Below are 15,271 nucleotides of genomic sequence, written 5' to 3' on the forward strand. Positions count from 1 at the left end.
TGCTTGCTCAGGTTACTTGGGAACATCTCTTCCCCAGTATGCCTTCCAACTCTCTCTACATATAGGTTCAATTCACGTCTATGTGTCTCTCTCCCTTTTTTTATTCTCTTCCTTTTCCCTTTCCTCTCCTGTGGTATTTAAAATATTCACAGTAAGTGTTCTGAGCTGGAGGAGGAGCTGAAGAATGTCACCAACAACCTCAAGTCTCTTGAGGCTCAGGCGGAGAAGGTAGGGGCTGGTTTGTGAAAGTGACAGGCTTTGGGGCCTGGGCCCAGCCCTGCCCTTGATGAGAGACTGGAGACACGCATTCCATATATAATCCGTGAGGCGTGTCCTCTTCCTACCTCCTTACCATGTATTCAGGTTCTGGGTTTAATGCTACTTTCTGTGCACTTTGATTGCTTTAATTAAAATAACTTCATGGTCTCAGGTTACTGGAGTCATGTGCTGCTTAGGCTGATACTGCTGTGCTGAAAAGCAATAATCAGGGGCTCTAACAGGCTTTCTAGCAGACAGATGGGGGCAACAGACAGCATCAGCTCTGAGACCTAATGAGCAATCAAGACAGATGACTTCACTTTGCCATCATGTGGGTGTGTTTCAGTCATGTGACCTTGGGGTGCCACTACTCTTGCTCATTAAGCAGGGGAAAGGAAAAACACCTCCTTGGGTTGATCTGAATAATATCAAAGCTTAGATCCATCTTAAAAAGTCATGGAGAATTTTAACCTGAGGATCTCATGGCTCTAAAGACATAGATTTCTGGATTTCAAGGACCTATTGTCCAGAGCCAGGCCTTGCTCTTACTCTTGGACCATTCAGCACATTTAGTCCAAGAGGATATTCAATGTAAGAGTTACGTGTAGGGAGAGGGGTATTGCCCGTGTGACTAATTTCTACTCTGAAATTTTTGATCTACTTACCTTACAGTACTCTCAAAAAGAAGACAAATATGAGGAAGAAATCAAGATTCTTACTGATAAACTCAAGGAGGTGAGCTGAGGGGATTTATAGGGCGGGACCCAAAACATTTAGAGGTATATAAGGCATTAATGTGGACTTAGACTGGCTGGTTTGGGTTCTGAAAGGTCCAGAAGTAGAAGGTGGAAGAAATAGAGATTGTTCTTCTTTGTCTTCATCTCTGGTTCTGACTAATTTCATATTTCTCCCAGGCAGAGACCCGTGCTGAGTTTGCTGAGAGATCGGTAGCCAAGCTGGAAAAGACAATTGATGACTTGGAAGGTATGGAACCTGGAGTAGGGATTGAAATAGAGAAATATAGAGGAAGACCTTGCCCATTAATGATTAATCTCTTTTTCTATACACCAAAGGAAGTTGGTAGTGACTTGGCATGTATTAATATCATGTGCGCTGTCCTATATCACAGCTAGGCAAAGTGGGTCCAACCCTAGAATTGGTTTTTTAAATTTAATCTTTTCCTTTAAGAAGACTTTACCAAATAGTCTGCAATTTGTACCCTTCCCTTTGAGGAGAATGATAATGGCTGCATTTACCTCCAATTTATTAGTCTTAAACCTTTAGTCTGTGGGTTTAAATGGAAGCCATGATTTCAGAAGGGCAAGATGTATGTCATTTCATGGCTGCTTTCCACAGTTCTTTTCGCCACTCAAGTTGTGGGGTATTTATCCAATAAATGAAGTTGTGGAATAACCATATCTGAACACTGACCAGTGTCAGGAGCTTTCTGAATACTTTCTGTCCCTGCAAGTTGGTAACTGCCATCCACCCTGACAAGGGAACGTACTCTTTGCTTTGAGAACTCTGATGTATGCTCCTTTGGTACACTCTCTTGGCAGAGTTGCAGGGGCAGCCTGTGGAGCAGAGGGGCCACTAATAGGGTTCACATTTTGTAGGCAGAGAAGTGTCTGAATATGGATGTATACTCTCTCCCTTTGCTATTTTCGTTCAATTAAGTGTTATCACTGCTAGGAATTGGGTACCTGGATGAGAGTGGTATCCTCTTGAGTGCTTTTGGTAATAGGAATTTCTAGTTATGACTGTGCCCAGGTTCTCAGCCCTTGCTGCAGTCGATTTGGAGTATCAAGAAAGGAAGTTGGTCATAGGAGAGAGTAGATCTGAAAATGTCCAGTCATGGTTGCCAGAATAGATATTTTCCTAACTGTGGTATTAGACCCACAGTCACACTTTCCTAATTTCTAATGATTCCCTCTCTTCATCTGCTTCTGAAACCTTTCACTCTGTCCCTTCATTCCTCCCTGTGGTTCCTGTGCCTGTCCAGATGAGCTCTATGCCCAGAAACTGAAGTACAAGGCCATTAGCGAGGAGCTGGACCACGCCCTCAATGACATGACCTCTATGTAACTATCTGACAGTAGAGTGGGGCTGGGATCTTGGCTTGTGGGTGGATGGGGGTACAAGCTATGCATAGTGGTGTGCTTTGGTTTTATCCTTTGGAAACTGGAATCTCCACCCTTATCTTTGAAACATTGGTGCTGGTTATTTGTTTGGCAAAAGCTTTGGAGGCATGGCCGGGCGCGGTGGCTCACGCCTGTAATCCCAGCACTTTGGGAGGCCGAGGCAGTTGGATCACATGAGGTCAGGAGTTGGAGACCAGCCTGGCCAACATGGTGAAACCCCGTCTCTACTAAAAATACAAAAAGTAGCCAGGCATGGTAGCAGTGCGCTTGTAATCCCAGCTACTCAGGAGGCTGAGCCAGGAGAATCGCTTGAATCTGGGAGGCAGAGGTTACAGTGAGCCAAGATCGCGCCCCTGCACTCCAGCCTGGGCAACAGAGTGAGACCCCATCTCAAAAAAAAAAAAAAAAAAACATTAAAGGCCGGGCATAGTGGCTCACATCTGTAATCTCAGCACTTTGGGAGGCCTAGGTGGGCGGATGACTCGAGGCCAGGAATTCAAGACCAGCCTGGCCAACATGGCAAAACCCTGTCTCTACTAAAAAATATTTTAAAAATTAGTCTGGCTTGTTGGCGCACGTCTATAATCCCAACTACTTGGGAGGCTAAGGCAGGAGAATCGCTTGAAACCAGGAGATGGAGGTCACAGTGAGCCGAGATAATGCCACTGCACTCCAGTCTGGGTTAAAGAGCGAGACTGTCTAAGGAAAAAAAAGCTCTGGAGGCAATTAATCTTGGATCAGAAGGAGAACCCTGACTGACTTGTAATTTTTATATTTTGTATTCATAGTTTCTTCATTACACTGTGATTTTTCTATTTGCTTCTCAAATTTAGTCTTCTCAGAAGGGATACTGCTAGAGGTAGAATCCATACAACTAAGGAAATAGGGCCCACAGAGCCAGTGACTTGGGCCCTGACACATTAAAACAAAATTCAGGCCTCCTGGGTGTGTTTAATTGGTTCCCTGATATTAAAGTTCAGGGAACTACCCAAGATGGGAAATACCAAATTCACCCAAGAATTGAGTTGAGTCCCAGAAGCAAGCCAAGTGATAAACAGCACCAAAAAGAGTTGTTGGGGCTTCATCTGTTTGCTGTGGATCCCTGATCCTTGATGCTAATCTGCCTCTTTGTATCTTTCCCACTAACCCTGAAAAGAAGCCACATTTCTCAGGCTGAAGTGTCTGGCTCTCTTTTATTATTCCTGCTGCCACCTCTTCCTTTTTTTCCTCTTCCTTTCTCCCAGTTTGCTATCTAGATTGATGCTAGTCCTTCTCACCTAGAGTATCCTTACTTTTTCATACAGATAATTATCACCGTTTCTGCTCTGTTCTGGATCTGCCCCCTTTACTCCTCGGGGAACCCAACGCCCCACTCTCGCTCTGGATTCCATTTGGGTCAGCCTGGCTGGTCCCCAAGGCATTAGGATGGGGGGGCAAAAAGCAACTTATGTATTTTCTTCCACCCCCACCCCAAATTAAAATGTTAAGCTGCTGGAAACCTCATGCCACCCTGCATTTGTGTCATTGACAAAGCTGCTGCTGTCCCTAAGAAGGAGCCTTGGGGGTGTGATGTGGGGAAGAGCTATTGTAGGCTCCCCCTCCTCTGACTTATATAATCAAAGCCACTTTTGTGTGTGTCTATTTTTTCTTGACATTTAAACTCAGCTGATCTGATTCTACCAGAGTGATGGATTTAGTACAGGTTACTCAGGATAGTAATTTTAGTTATACTCCTCAAGCTGAACAAGATTAAATTCCTTATTTCCAGGTTCTTAAATCATCCTGCCTGCAGTGTTTCCATTCTCTCTTCAGGTATTCCTCCTTTGGTGTGGTGTCATTGAGAAGCCATTGAAGTGACTCTCAATACACATTCTGTACCCTTTTACCCGTGGTTCAAATGGTGCATCCTCAGAACACCCAGTGAACCCAATATATTATTGCTAAGATCGACTAATTATGTCAACCCCAGTCACAGAAAAATACACAATGGATAGAATTCTCGACAGTTTTTTTACTTTTTCTTCTTTAAACCTTTCTTACATATTTGAGACTTGCTACCATTTGTCTGCTAGTGTGTGACTAGTGGGATATAAGACAAATGATAAATTATTATTGGGAAAAAAATGACCAATCATGCATATTTCAAATAATGTGCATATGAGGCTAATGATTTATTACATACGTAAATTTCTGCTAGTAAAAATTTCCTTGGTTCATATTGTGGAATTAAATATCAACATTTTAGAAATTCCCATTATAGGCCAGGCGCCGTGGCTCACGCCTGTAATCCCAGCACTTTGGGAGGCCGGAGCAGGTGGATCACCTGAGGTCATGAGTTTGAGACCAGCTCGGCCAACATGGTGAAACTCCGTCTCTACTAAAAATACAAAAATTAGCTGGGCATGGTGGTAGGTGCCTGTAATCCCAGCTACTCGGGAGGCTGAGGCAGGAGAATCACTTGCACCTGGGAGGCAGAGGTTGCAGTGAGTGGAGATCGCGCCACTGCATTCCAGCCTGGGCAACAGAGTGAGATTCCATCTCAAAAAAAAAAAAAAAAAAAAAGGAATTCACATTCCAATTTACACAGCAGAGATTTCTTAATAGTATAGCTGTGAATTATACTAATCCAAGCACGTAAGTGTTGTTCACTTAGTAGTTTAGTTTCCCAGCAGGGTATGTATTTAAAATTTGCTTTTCTTTTAGCTGGGTGCAATGGCACTTGCCTGTAGTGCCTGTAGCTCCTTGGGAGGCTGAGGCAGGAGGATAGCTTGAGCCCAGGAGTTCTGCACTGTAGTGTGCTATGCAGGTCAGATGTCCTCAGTAAATTTGGCATCAGTATGGTGACCTCCTGGGAGTGGAGAACAACAAGGTTGCCTAAGAAAGGGTGAACTGGCCCAGGTCAGAAATGGAGCAGGTCAAAATTCCTGTGCTGATCGGTAGTGGGATTGCACCTGTAAATAGCCACTGTAGTACTCCAGCCTGGGCAGCACAGCAAGATTCCATCTGTTAAAAACACTTTTGCTCTTCTTTTAAACAGATATAATCAGGTAGGGAAGTTTTCCTTAATCTAAAACTTTAAGTCATATCAAATTCAGGTTTCTTTTTGTCCATTCCATTTCTTACTGCCCCATAGCCTTTGAGATTAAGGTTCAGATTCATTTATTCAGCTGACACTTCCTGGTATCTTCTAGGTATAGGATATTAAGATGGAGACAGAAATAAAGATGGAGGCTCCATTCCTACTCTCAAGTTGGTTAGAATCTACTAGGAGAGAAAACATACATAAAGCTACAGATACTGTGTGATGAATGCCACAAATAATAGTGTTATGGGAATTGAGTAGAGGGGACGAGATTGATCCTAGTGGGGATGAATTGGAAAAACTCATGGAAGAAGGCATGTAATAGGTACTTCATAAACATGTTAAAACTTTTTTCTTTTTTTTTTTTTTTGAGATGGAGTTTGACTCTTGTCACCTAGGCTGGAGTTCAGTGGCATTATCTCAGCTCACTGCAACCTCTGCCTCCTGGGTTCAAGCAGTTCTCCCACCTCAGCCTCCCGAGTAGCTGAGATTACAGGCGGCTGCCACCACACCCAGCTAATTTTTGCATTATTAGTGGAGGTGAGGTTTCACCATGTTGGCCAGGCTGGTCTGGAACTCCTGACCTCAAGTGATCCACCCACCTCAGCCTCCCAAAGTGATGGGATTACAGGCGTGAGCCACTGTGCCCGGCCAACATGTTAAACTTGCATATTCACTTTTATTGGGTTCCAAAAGTGGATTTTTGACAAGCAGAGTTGGGTTGTGGGATAGTGAATATTGAGCATTCCATTAATTATTTATTTTTCTCTTTTTGAGACGGAGTCTCGCTCTGTTACCCAGGCTGGATGGAGTGCAGTGGTGAGATCATGGCTCACTGCAACCTCCACCTCCTGAGTTCAAGCGATTCTCCTGTTTCAGCTTCCTGAGGAGCTGTGATTACAGATACCCACCACCATGCCCAGCTGATTTTTGTATTTTTAGTACGGACGGGGTTTCAGCATGTTGGCCAGGCTGGTCGCGAACTCCTGACCTCAAGTGATCCACCCGCCTCGGCCTCCCAAAGTGTTGGGATTACAGGCGTGAGCCACTGCACCTGGCCTGAGCATTCCATTTAAAGAGAAACAAAATAATAAAGGCGTTGATAGAGATGAGAAGGCCACAATAGCTATACAGGTAGATTTAGACAGAGTAGGGAACAGGTTGTGTCTTAAAATGAGGCTGAGGAGTTATAATTTTACTAGGGAGGTAAAGGGAATGCCACTGGAGATTTTGAACAGGTTATGTTGTGATCTGAATAGCATATAAGAAGAGTTAATTTGGTAACTAATTTGCAGATTAGCAAAGTGATTCACTAACATGGTGTTTCTCACATTTCAGCCATTTACATTACCATTTTTGATGGCTTTTTGCATATTCATTGCTGCCTACATTGTTTTCTTCAGATCTACTCGTTTCCAGATTTATTTTGTTCTTACTTGACACAATTCTATTTTGAAATCAAAGGTTTGATGTGTTAGTGTTTTTTCCTAATCACATTAAAGTAACTATAGCAGTGAATACACCACACTTTGGAAAAAATTGGGTTAGGTTAATTTAGTTTTCTAGGAGAGAATAATCAGGGTCTGAGCTAGAGTAGTGGCAGGAGAGATGGCGCTAAATAAAGACAGGCATTGTGAAAGGCCTGGCCACTTGATGTGAGGAGGAAAGAGAAGGATGACTGGTTTTTAGCGTAGGAAAATGAGCCGGGTGCAGTGGCTCATGCCTGTAATCCCAGCACTTTGGGAGGCTGAGGTGAGAGGATTTCTTGAATCCAGGAGTTCGAGACCAGCCTGGCAACAAAGTGAGACCCTGCCTCTACAAAATATTATAAAAACTTAGCCAAACATGGTGGTGCGCGCGTGCAGTCCTATCTACTTGGAGGGCCAAAGCCAGAGGATCCTTTGAGCCCAGGAGTCTGAGGCTGCAGCGAGCTGTGATCACACTGCTGCACTCCATCCTGGGTGACAGAATGAGACCCGCCCCCCCAAAAAAAAAGAGTAGGAAAATGGTGGGGTTAAAGATGTAAGGAGATCATGTTGTCCTGGTTTGGGGAGCGGGGGGAAGGGAAAGAAGATACGGCTGACAATCTGGCAGGTATCTGGGTGAAAACAAAATTCTAGGGCTTGAGGCAGAGAGGTTGACATAAGAGTTGGGAATCCACATGGGGTACAGGTAGTTTATGCCATGGAGGTAAATTAGAACCATAAAGGGCAATTGCAAATATTAAAAAAAGAGGCTGGGCACTGTGGCTCACGCCTGTAATCCCAGCACTTTGGGAGGCCGAGGTGGGCAGATCACGAGGTCGGGAGATTGAGACCATCCTGGCTAACACGGTGAAACCCCGTCTCTACTAAAAATACGAAAAATTAGCTGGGCGTGGTGGCGGGCACCTGTAGTCCCAGCTACTCGGGAGGCTGAGGCAGGAGAATGGCGTGAACCCAGGAGGCGGAGCTTGTAGTGAGCCGAGATTGTGCCACTGCACTCCAGCCTGGGTGACAGGGCAAGACTCTGTCTCAAAAAAAAAAAAAAAAAAAAAAAATTAAACAATGAGGAAAACGTTATGTAAGAGGAGGAGCCAAATGGGACTGATTGGAAGGAAAGAAGACGGTTGAGTAGTTCTTTAAAAAGTTCCGGGTTGGATGCTTTCTAGTGGTTTTTCAACAGAGAGGCTAAGAAGGAAGATAACTGAAAATGGGACATGCATTGATACTTTAGTAATTTGAGGGTACATTTTGAGTGTTAAGTCAAGAGGAGGAGTCATTTTCAGGGGCAAAAGAGTGTATTGGTAGGAAGATTATATAGGCAATATAGTTTAGAGCAGTGCTTTCCAACAGAACTTTTGGTAATGATGTCTAGTACATTAGCCACATGTGGCAGTCAAGCACTCAAAACATGGCTAGTGTGGCTGAGGGGCTAAAATTTAATTGTATTTCATTGTAGTTCATTTAAATTTAGCTACATGTGGCTAGTGGCTATTATATTGGACAACGCATTTCTAAATATTTAGATTCTGGGCAGAAGTTGGCTTTGACATGAAGAAAGCCTTCTTAGAAAGGAAGGAAGTAGACTGGGCATGGTGGCTCACACCTGTAATCCCAACACTTTGGGAAGCCGAGGCGGGTGGATCACAAGGTCAAGAGATCAAGACCATCCTGGCCAACGTGTTGAAAACCTGTCTCTACTAAAAATACAAAAATTAGCTGGGTGTGGTGGCACATGCCTGTAGTCCCAACTACTCGAGAGGCTGAGGCAGAAGAAAAAAAAAGGAAATAGAGAGATTGGGAGAAAAGTAAGGTGTTATATCTCTGATCTGTAGTATCTCCTGTTTTCCCTGTGGTATGACTAGTGTGAGCAAGGATAGAGACCAACAAACTGGGGTAGCAAAGTGAACAATGAAGTACTACGTAATTAGTGCTAATGCTAAATTCATTCCTTTGTTTAAGGCTTAATATCCTTGCAGAAGCCATCCTGTGTTACTTGAGCCTGGACTAGTATTGGGGTGAAGTCAAGCATCAGAGTAAAACATTGGTCCCCTTAATGTTACCCCCTCCTCTTAATTTCTAAGAACCACAGGCCCATTTTGCCCTTCCTTGTTACCATCATTGAGATGAGGAATAAGATGTAGTAACCCCATGTTATCTGATAGGTGCAACTGACCTATTCTGTTTGGCAGCTTTATCTTAGCCCCAACCAAATCTCTTCCTTTCACATGGTATTGGTTGAATACTATCCAACTCTATGGGGTTGGTTTGTGTTTTGTTTTTTTGTTTGTTTGTTTGAGATGGAGTCTTGCTCTGTTGCCCAGGCTAGAGTGGGGTGGCGTGATCTTGGCTCACTGCAAGCTCCGCCTCCCGGGTTTAAGTGATCCTCCTGCCTCAGCCTCCTGAATAGCTGGGATTACAGGCGCATGCCACCAAGCCCGGCTAATTTTTGTGTTTTTAGTAGAAACTAGGTTTCAACATGTTAGTCAGGCTGATCTCAAACTCCTGACCTCATGATCTGCCTGCCTCGGCCTTCCAAAGTGCTGGGGTTATAGACTTGAGCCACTGCACCTGGCCATGGGGTTGTTTCTTAACTAGGTATAGCTGAAAAGAACACTGGACCAAATAGGTTCTCTGCTTGCCTTTTCGTTTGTTTTGTTTTAGCTATTATTGGGGAACCGAGAACTTTAAGGAGCTAGTACTGGTCTTAATTTTTAATAACTAGAGATAGCAGAGTTAGAAACTAAGTTCAAAGTGAGAGAACAGCTGCATTTGTCTTTCTGACCTCATGCAATTCCTAGGAAACTCTGTGTTCTGTGATTTAGTCAGGCAATAAAATGCTCCCACTCCTTCTCTGTCTCTTTATTTCTTCCCTAAATGGAAAAGAACTCTCATTGACCAGGCTGCTTTGAGGGATAAAGATCCTGATAACACGGCTGGGTGTGGTGGCTCATGCCTGTAATCCCAGCACTTTGGGAGGTGGGCAGATCACCTGAGGTCAGGAGTTCAAGACCAGCCTGGCCAACATGGTGAAACCCCATTTCTACTTAAAAAAAAAAATGCAAAAATTACCTGGGCGTTGTGGTGGGCACCTGTAATCCCAGCTACTCAGGAGGCTGAGGCAGGAGAATCGCTTGAACCTGGGAGGTGGAGGTTGCAGTGAGCCAAAATCGTACCATTGCACTCCAGCCTGGGCAACAAGAGTGAAACTCAAAAAAAAAAAAAAAAAAAAAGGATCCTGATAACATCCTTCTTTCCCAAGTGAGAATCACACAAACTAACTTGGTTATAGGTATTATCTAAGTTCAGGCTGTTCACGAGATTTGTATGTAATGTAACATCACAGGAAGTTTGAGAGATTAGTTCACAAATTTCAACACGTGTTATTTTGACAAGGATGCCCCAGTGATTAAGACAGGTCCAATCTCAGGCCTCATGAAGCTCATATACCGTTAGTACAGTTTTGAGTATTCCTTATTCAAAATGCTTGGGACCAGAAGTGTTTCAGATTTTTGCTTTTTTTTTTTTTTTTTAATATTTGCATTATACTTACCAGTTGAGCATCCCAAATTCGAAAATCAGAAATTTATACCAGGCATGGTGATGCATACCTATAGTTCCTGCTACTTAGGAGGCTGAAGCAAGAGGTTTGCTTGAGCCCTAGGAGTTCAGGGCTATTGTGCACTATGATTAGGCCTATAAATAGTCACCACACTGTAGCCTGGACAACATAGTAAGACCCTGTCTGTAATACACACACACACACACACACACACACACACACACTCGTATGTGTATGTAAAATCCAAAATCCTCCAATGAGCATTTTCTTTGAGCATCATGTTGGCATTCAAAAAGTTTCAGATTTTGGAGCATTTTGGATTTTGGACTTTCAGATTTGGGTTCTCAGCCTGTATAGTGTTCGTCAATGGTGAACGTTTGTCATTTAGAGTAGGACAGTTCTGTTGATGTACAGAACAATCCTGTGTATTGCTGTCCCCTGCCCAACAGATACCTGTATGGGCCTTCTAGTCATTGTGATATCAAAACCTCCCATACATACTCAAAATCTCCCCTCAGAGAGAAGAGTGCACAATACCACCCCTATTGAGAACCATTGGTTTAATGGGAAGTGCAAGTTAAAGGTTCACCCTGATTCTGCTGTTTAATACAGCTATTATTTTTAGTCATTCCCTCCCAGGCTTTTTATACATATATGCTTTCTGTTTTGATAGTGTACATAAAGTGGCAAGTATTACTGGGACCATACTGGTCTCTAGCTTCCCAGTCAATCTGGGGAGAGCCTCAGCCCAGAAGGCAGGGTGCCTGAGCAATGCTCACATATGCAGATGATTTTAGGACAGAAGAGTATCTTTTTCATATTGAGATCCTGAGACCATTTTGAAACAGGCTGTGAAATATAGGGAGAAACTTATTTGTGAATTTCAGAGGTTGATACTAGGAGTATACCAGGAAGAGTTTGGTTTTCCTGTCCCCAAACTTGTATTATCCCTGTGCTAGTCAGATGGATTTGAATCTTCCATATCCCACTATCTCTTTAAAGTGTGCTTCAAATAGAAAATCCAGATAAACCTATTAGATTTGAGCACTTAGCTGCTTGTATCAGGAATACTTGCTAAATTGTCCTTTAGCCTGATTTGTAAAAAAAAAAAAGGAAATAACTTACTAGTAGCTTAAATAAATATGGGATTTATTTTTTAATCATATGTATCTAGCCATGAGCAACTGTGGCCTGTTGTAGCTGGGCTTTCTGTGATTCTCTTGGTCTTTTCTCTTAAGATTGAAATATGCAACTCTAGTCATCACATCCATGTTGAAGGCAAGAGGGAAAGCTAAAGTTTTCCCAGAAGCCCCCAGCAGACTATCTGTCTCCATCTCATTGGTTAAAACTGGATCATATGATCACCCCTAGCTGCAAGGGAGGCTGAAAAACAACAGGATAGTCTTGATTAGCTTATACCAGTAATTTGCCTTCCCTGGGACTAGGCACACTATTTGTTGACTCTAACAGGTTTGGGGTTCTTTTAAAGAAGAAGAAGAAATTGAATATTTATTGGCTAGGCCACTGAAATGGGTCTATCACACAATATCTATAACAAGAAGCATTAGAAAGTATAGGAGTGAATGAGTGTGGGGATAGTTATCCCAGTCTACTGTTTATAATGCTGTTTTGAATGCTTTCACAGAAAAGTGTTCAGCTGTTCACTTCCATTCCTTTCAAACCCTGATTATTGTGAACACATTTCTTCGAAGCCAACTATATTCCTTCCTTTTGCCATTTCCCTTGTTTCAGTTTCTCAACCCAAGGAATAAATACTGTGAAGGAAGTATTTTTTCTCCCTCAAAATGTCCTACCAACTCGTCAGTCTGAATTTCCTCTGTTGGTCTTTCCACCAACTGACTGACTCTTATTGCCCTCTATCTGAATCCTCCTTGCATCCACCCTGCCTTACAGATGCATGTTATATATACCAGCTAGTTGAAAGACTCATAATTTACTTCTGGTACTCTACTAACTTTCCCTTTTTCTCTTTCTCCTCCTCTTTTTCCTCTCCTTCTCTTGTGTTCCCCTCCTCTCCGTTGCTGCTGCAGAGCGTCTCTACAGCCAACTTGAGCGAAACCGCCTGCTTTCTAATGAGCTGAAGCTAACGCTGCATGATCTGTGTGACTGATGGGCAGGGCTCAATGATGCCCATTAAACTGAGCTTACTGCTCACACCACTGACCTGGACCCCAACAAAAAGCTGATTGTCTTTTTAAAAGTTATTATTTTGCCCTGAGCAAATTGCATTTTAATTGGGGCAGTTAGAATGTTGATTTCCTAACAGCATTGTGAAGTTGACCATTGTGAAGTTTCTGTCCCTTTAGAAGAGATTATGGGTGAAGAAGGGAGGGGCCTGAGAGATTATAGTGAGAAAACTTGCGAGAATTTTGTTTTCCACCCTTATTTGCTGCTCTTTCACTTGTGCACTGACTGTAGGATATGTTCCCTTGCATGGATGTTTTTAACAATAAAAGGACTGACTTGACAAGTTGTTGTAACTGCTTCATCTGCAGGCTCAGGGATGGGTCCTTCTGACTGGGTGGAAAAAAGGGAAGTGAAAGAAAAGTTGTGGGATATGAATACGGGTCTGTGTTGCCATCACCTTCTCTGAGTTGAAGATTTGAATATTTTCCTCACCTCTTTAGAGCAGTCAGAGTGGTTTGCTTGCTAGACAGATTAGATTCTCCTTAATGTTCCGCTACTGATTTTCTTTCTGACTTTTTCCCTTTTGCTTCCTTTTTCTGGTTTTATGTTTAATTTCAAGTAACTGTCACAAGCTAGTTCTGTTCAATAGCTCTGCAGCAATCTCAAGGTTTGCTTACAACTACTTGTTTCAGTAGTATTCTTGGCTTTGTTTTCTTTAGAGATTATTTGACTTAACTGTGAGCGTCCTTTTATTTATCCCATCAGTTATTACTTTGGCCTCTACTTTTTCGAAAACACATGTAGTGCATGAGGATCTTCCTGTGCTCTTTATAATCTGAGATTCTGATGTTTCTATTGTTTGCAATGTTCAAACTCCAGTGAGCCATTTCAAGAGGGTATTGTTATGTGGGCAAAACCTAGAAAAGTGGATGGCTGATGCTTAAGGCTTGCTCTTTCATTGACTGAAAGCTGAAAGTGTTGGTTGGGTGTGGGAGGGAGAGGAAATGGCTGATAAGGGCCCTAACTCCCTCACCCAGGAAGTGCAGCAACACCTACAACTTCAGTAGGCAAGCCAAAGGCCCTACGAAACCGGGTGATGTAATAGCTCACTTCTGTGGCTGAGAAAGCAGCTGCCTTATTAGTCTGCAGCTTCTCTGCAACAGGAGCAAGTCTCAAAGAGCCGGTAGACCTTGAAATTTACTTCTAGTTTTTGTGACTTCTCTCCTTTACCCCCATTAGATAAACTGAAATGCACCAAAGAGGAGCACCTCTGTACACAAAGGATGCTGGACCAGACCCTGCTTGACCTGAATGAGATGTAGAACGCCCCAGTCCCACCCTGCTGCTGCTCCTCCCTCTGACCCAGACTCCGCCTGAGGCCAGCCTGCCGGAAGCTGACCTTTAACTGAGGGCCGATCTTTAACTGGAAGGCTGCTTTCTCCTTTCGCCACCCCCTCCTTCCCTGTGTCTTTTTCGCCAAACTGTCTCTGCCTCTTCCTGGAGAATCCAGCTGGGCTAGAGGCTGAGCACCTTTGGAAACAACATTTAAGGGAATGTGAGCACAATGCATAATGTCTTTAAAAAGCATGTTGTGATGTACACATTTTGTAATTACCTTTTTTGTTGTTTTGTAGCAACCATTTGTAAAACATTCCAAATAATTCCACGGCCCTGAAGCAGCAATCGAATCCCTTTCTCGCTTTTGGAAGGTGACTTTTCACCTTAATGCATATTCCCCTCTCCATAGAGGAGAGGAAAAGGTATAGGCCTGCCTTACTGAGAGCCAAACAGAGCCCAGAGAGACTCCATTATGGGAAACCTCATTGCTCTGTACAAAGTACTAGGTAAACCAGAAAGGTGATTCCAGGAGGAGTTAGCCAAACAACAACAAAAACAAAAAATGTGCTGTTCAAGTTTTCAGCTTTAAGATATCTTTGGATAATGTTATTTCTACTTTTTATTTTTTTTCATTAGAAGTGACCAAATTAAGATGGTAAGACCTCTGAGACCAAAATTTTGTCCCATCTCTACCCCCTCCCAACTGCTTACAGAATGGATCATGTCCCCCTTATGTTGAGGTGACCACTTAATTGCTTTCCTGCCTCCTTGAAAGAAACAAAGAAGATTGTGTTTTTGCCACTGATTTAGCCATGTGAAACTCATCTCATTACCCTTTTCTGGGTTTGAAGCTGCTGTCTCTAGAAGTGCCATCTCATTGTGCTTTGTATCAGTCAGTGCTGGAGAAATCTTGAATAGCTTATGTACAAAACTTTTTAAATTTTATATTATTTTGAAACTTTGCTTCTTTGGGTTTGTGGCACCCTGGCCACCCCATCTGACTGTGACAGCCTCTGCAGTCCGTGGGCTGGCAGTTTGTTGATCTTTTAAAGTTTCTTTCCCTACCCAGTCCCCATTTTCTGGTAAGGTTTCTAGGAGGTCTGTTAGGTGTACATCCTGCAGCTTATTGGCTTAAAATGTACTCTCCTTTTATGTGGTCTCTTTCAGGCCGATTGGGAGAAAGAGAAATCAATAGTGCAACTGTTTTGATACTGAATATTGACAAGTGTCTTTTTGAAATAAAGAACCAGTCCCTCCAACC

General features: G+C 43.0%; 1 protein-coding gene across 16 annotated transcripts in view; it reads left to right on the forward strand.

Annotated features, from left to right (window-relative positions):
• The window catches only part of TPM3 (tropomyosin 3), a 36,806-nt gene extending 21,537 nt beyond the window's left edge, over nt 1-15,269 (forward strand). For 4 of the 16 annotated variants that reach the window (XM_055078570.2, XM_055078560.2, XM_055078572.1 and 1 more), the window contains 3 exons: nt 931-993; nt 1,173-1,242; nt 13,912-15,269. In XM_055078570.2, coding sequence (XP_054934545.1) covers nt 931-993; nt 1,173-1,242; nt 13,912-13,994 — 216 coding nt within the window. In that variant the 3' untranslated portion in view covers nt 13,995-15,269. 16 annotated transcript variants of the gene reach the window in all.
• The last annotated feature ends 2 nt before the right edge of the window (nt 15,270-15,271 follow it).

This window comes from Pongo abelii, chromosome 1 (assembly GCF_028885655.2).
Source record: "Pongo abelii isolate AG06213 chromosome 1, NHGRI_mPonAbe1-v2.0_pri, whole genome shotgun sequence".
Taxonomy (NCBI): Eukaryota; Metazoa; Chordata; class Mammalia; order Primates; family Hominidae; genus Pongo; species Pongo abelii.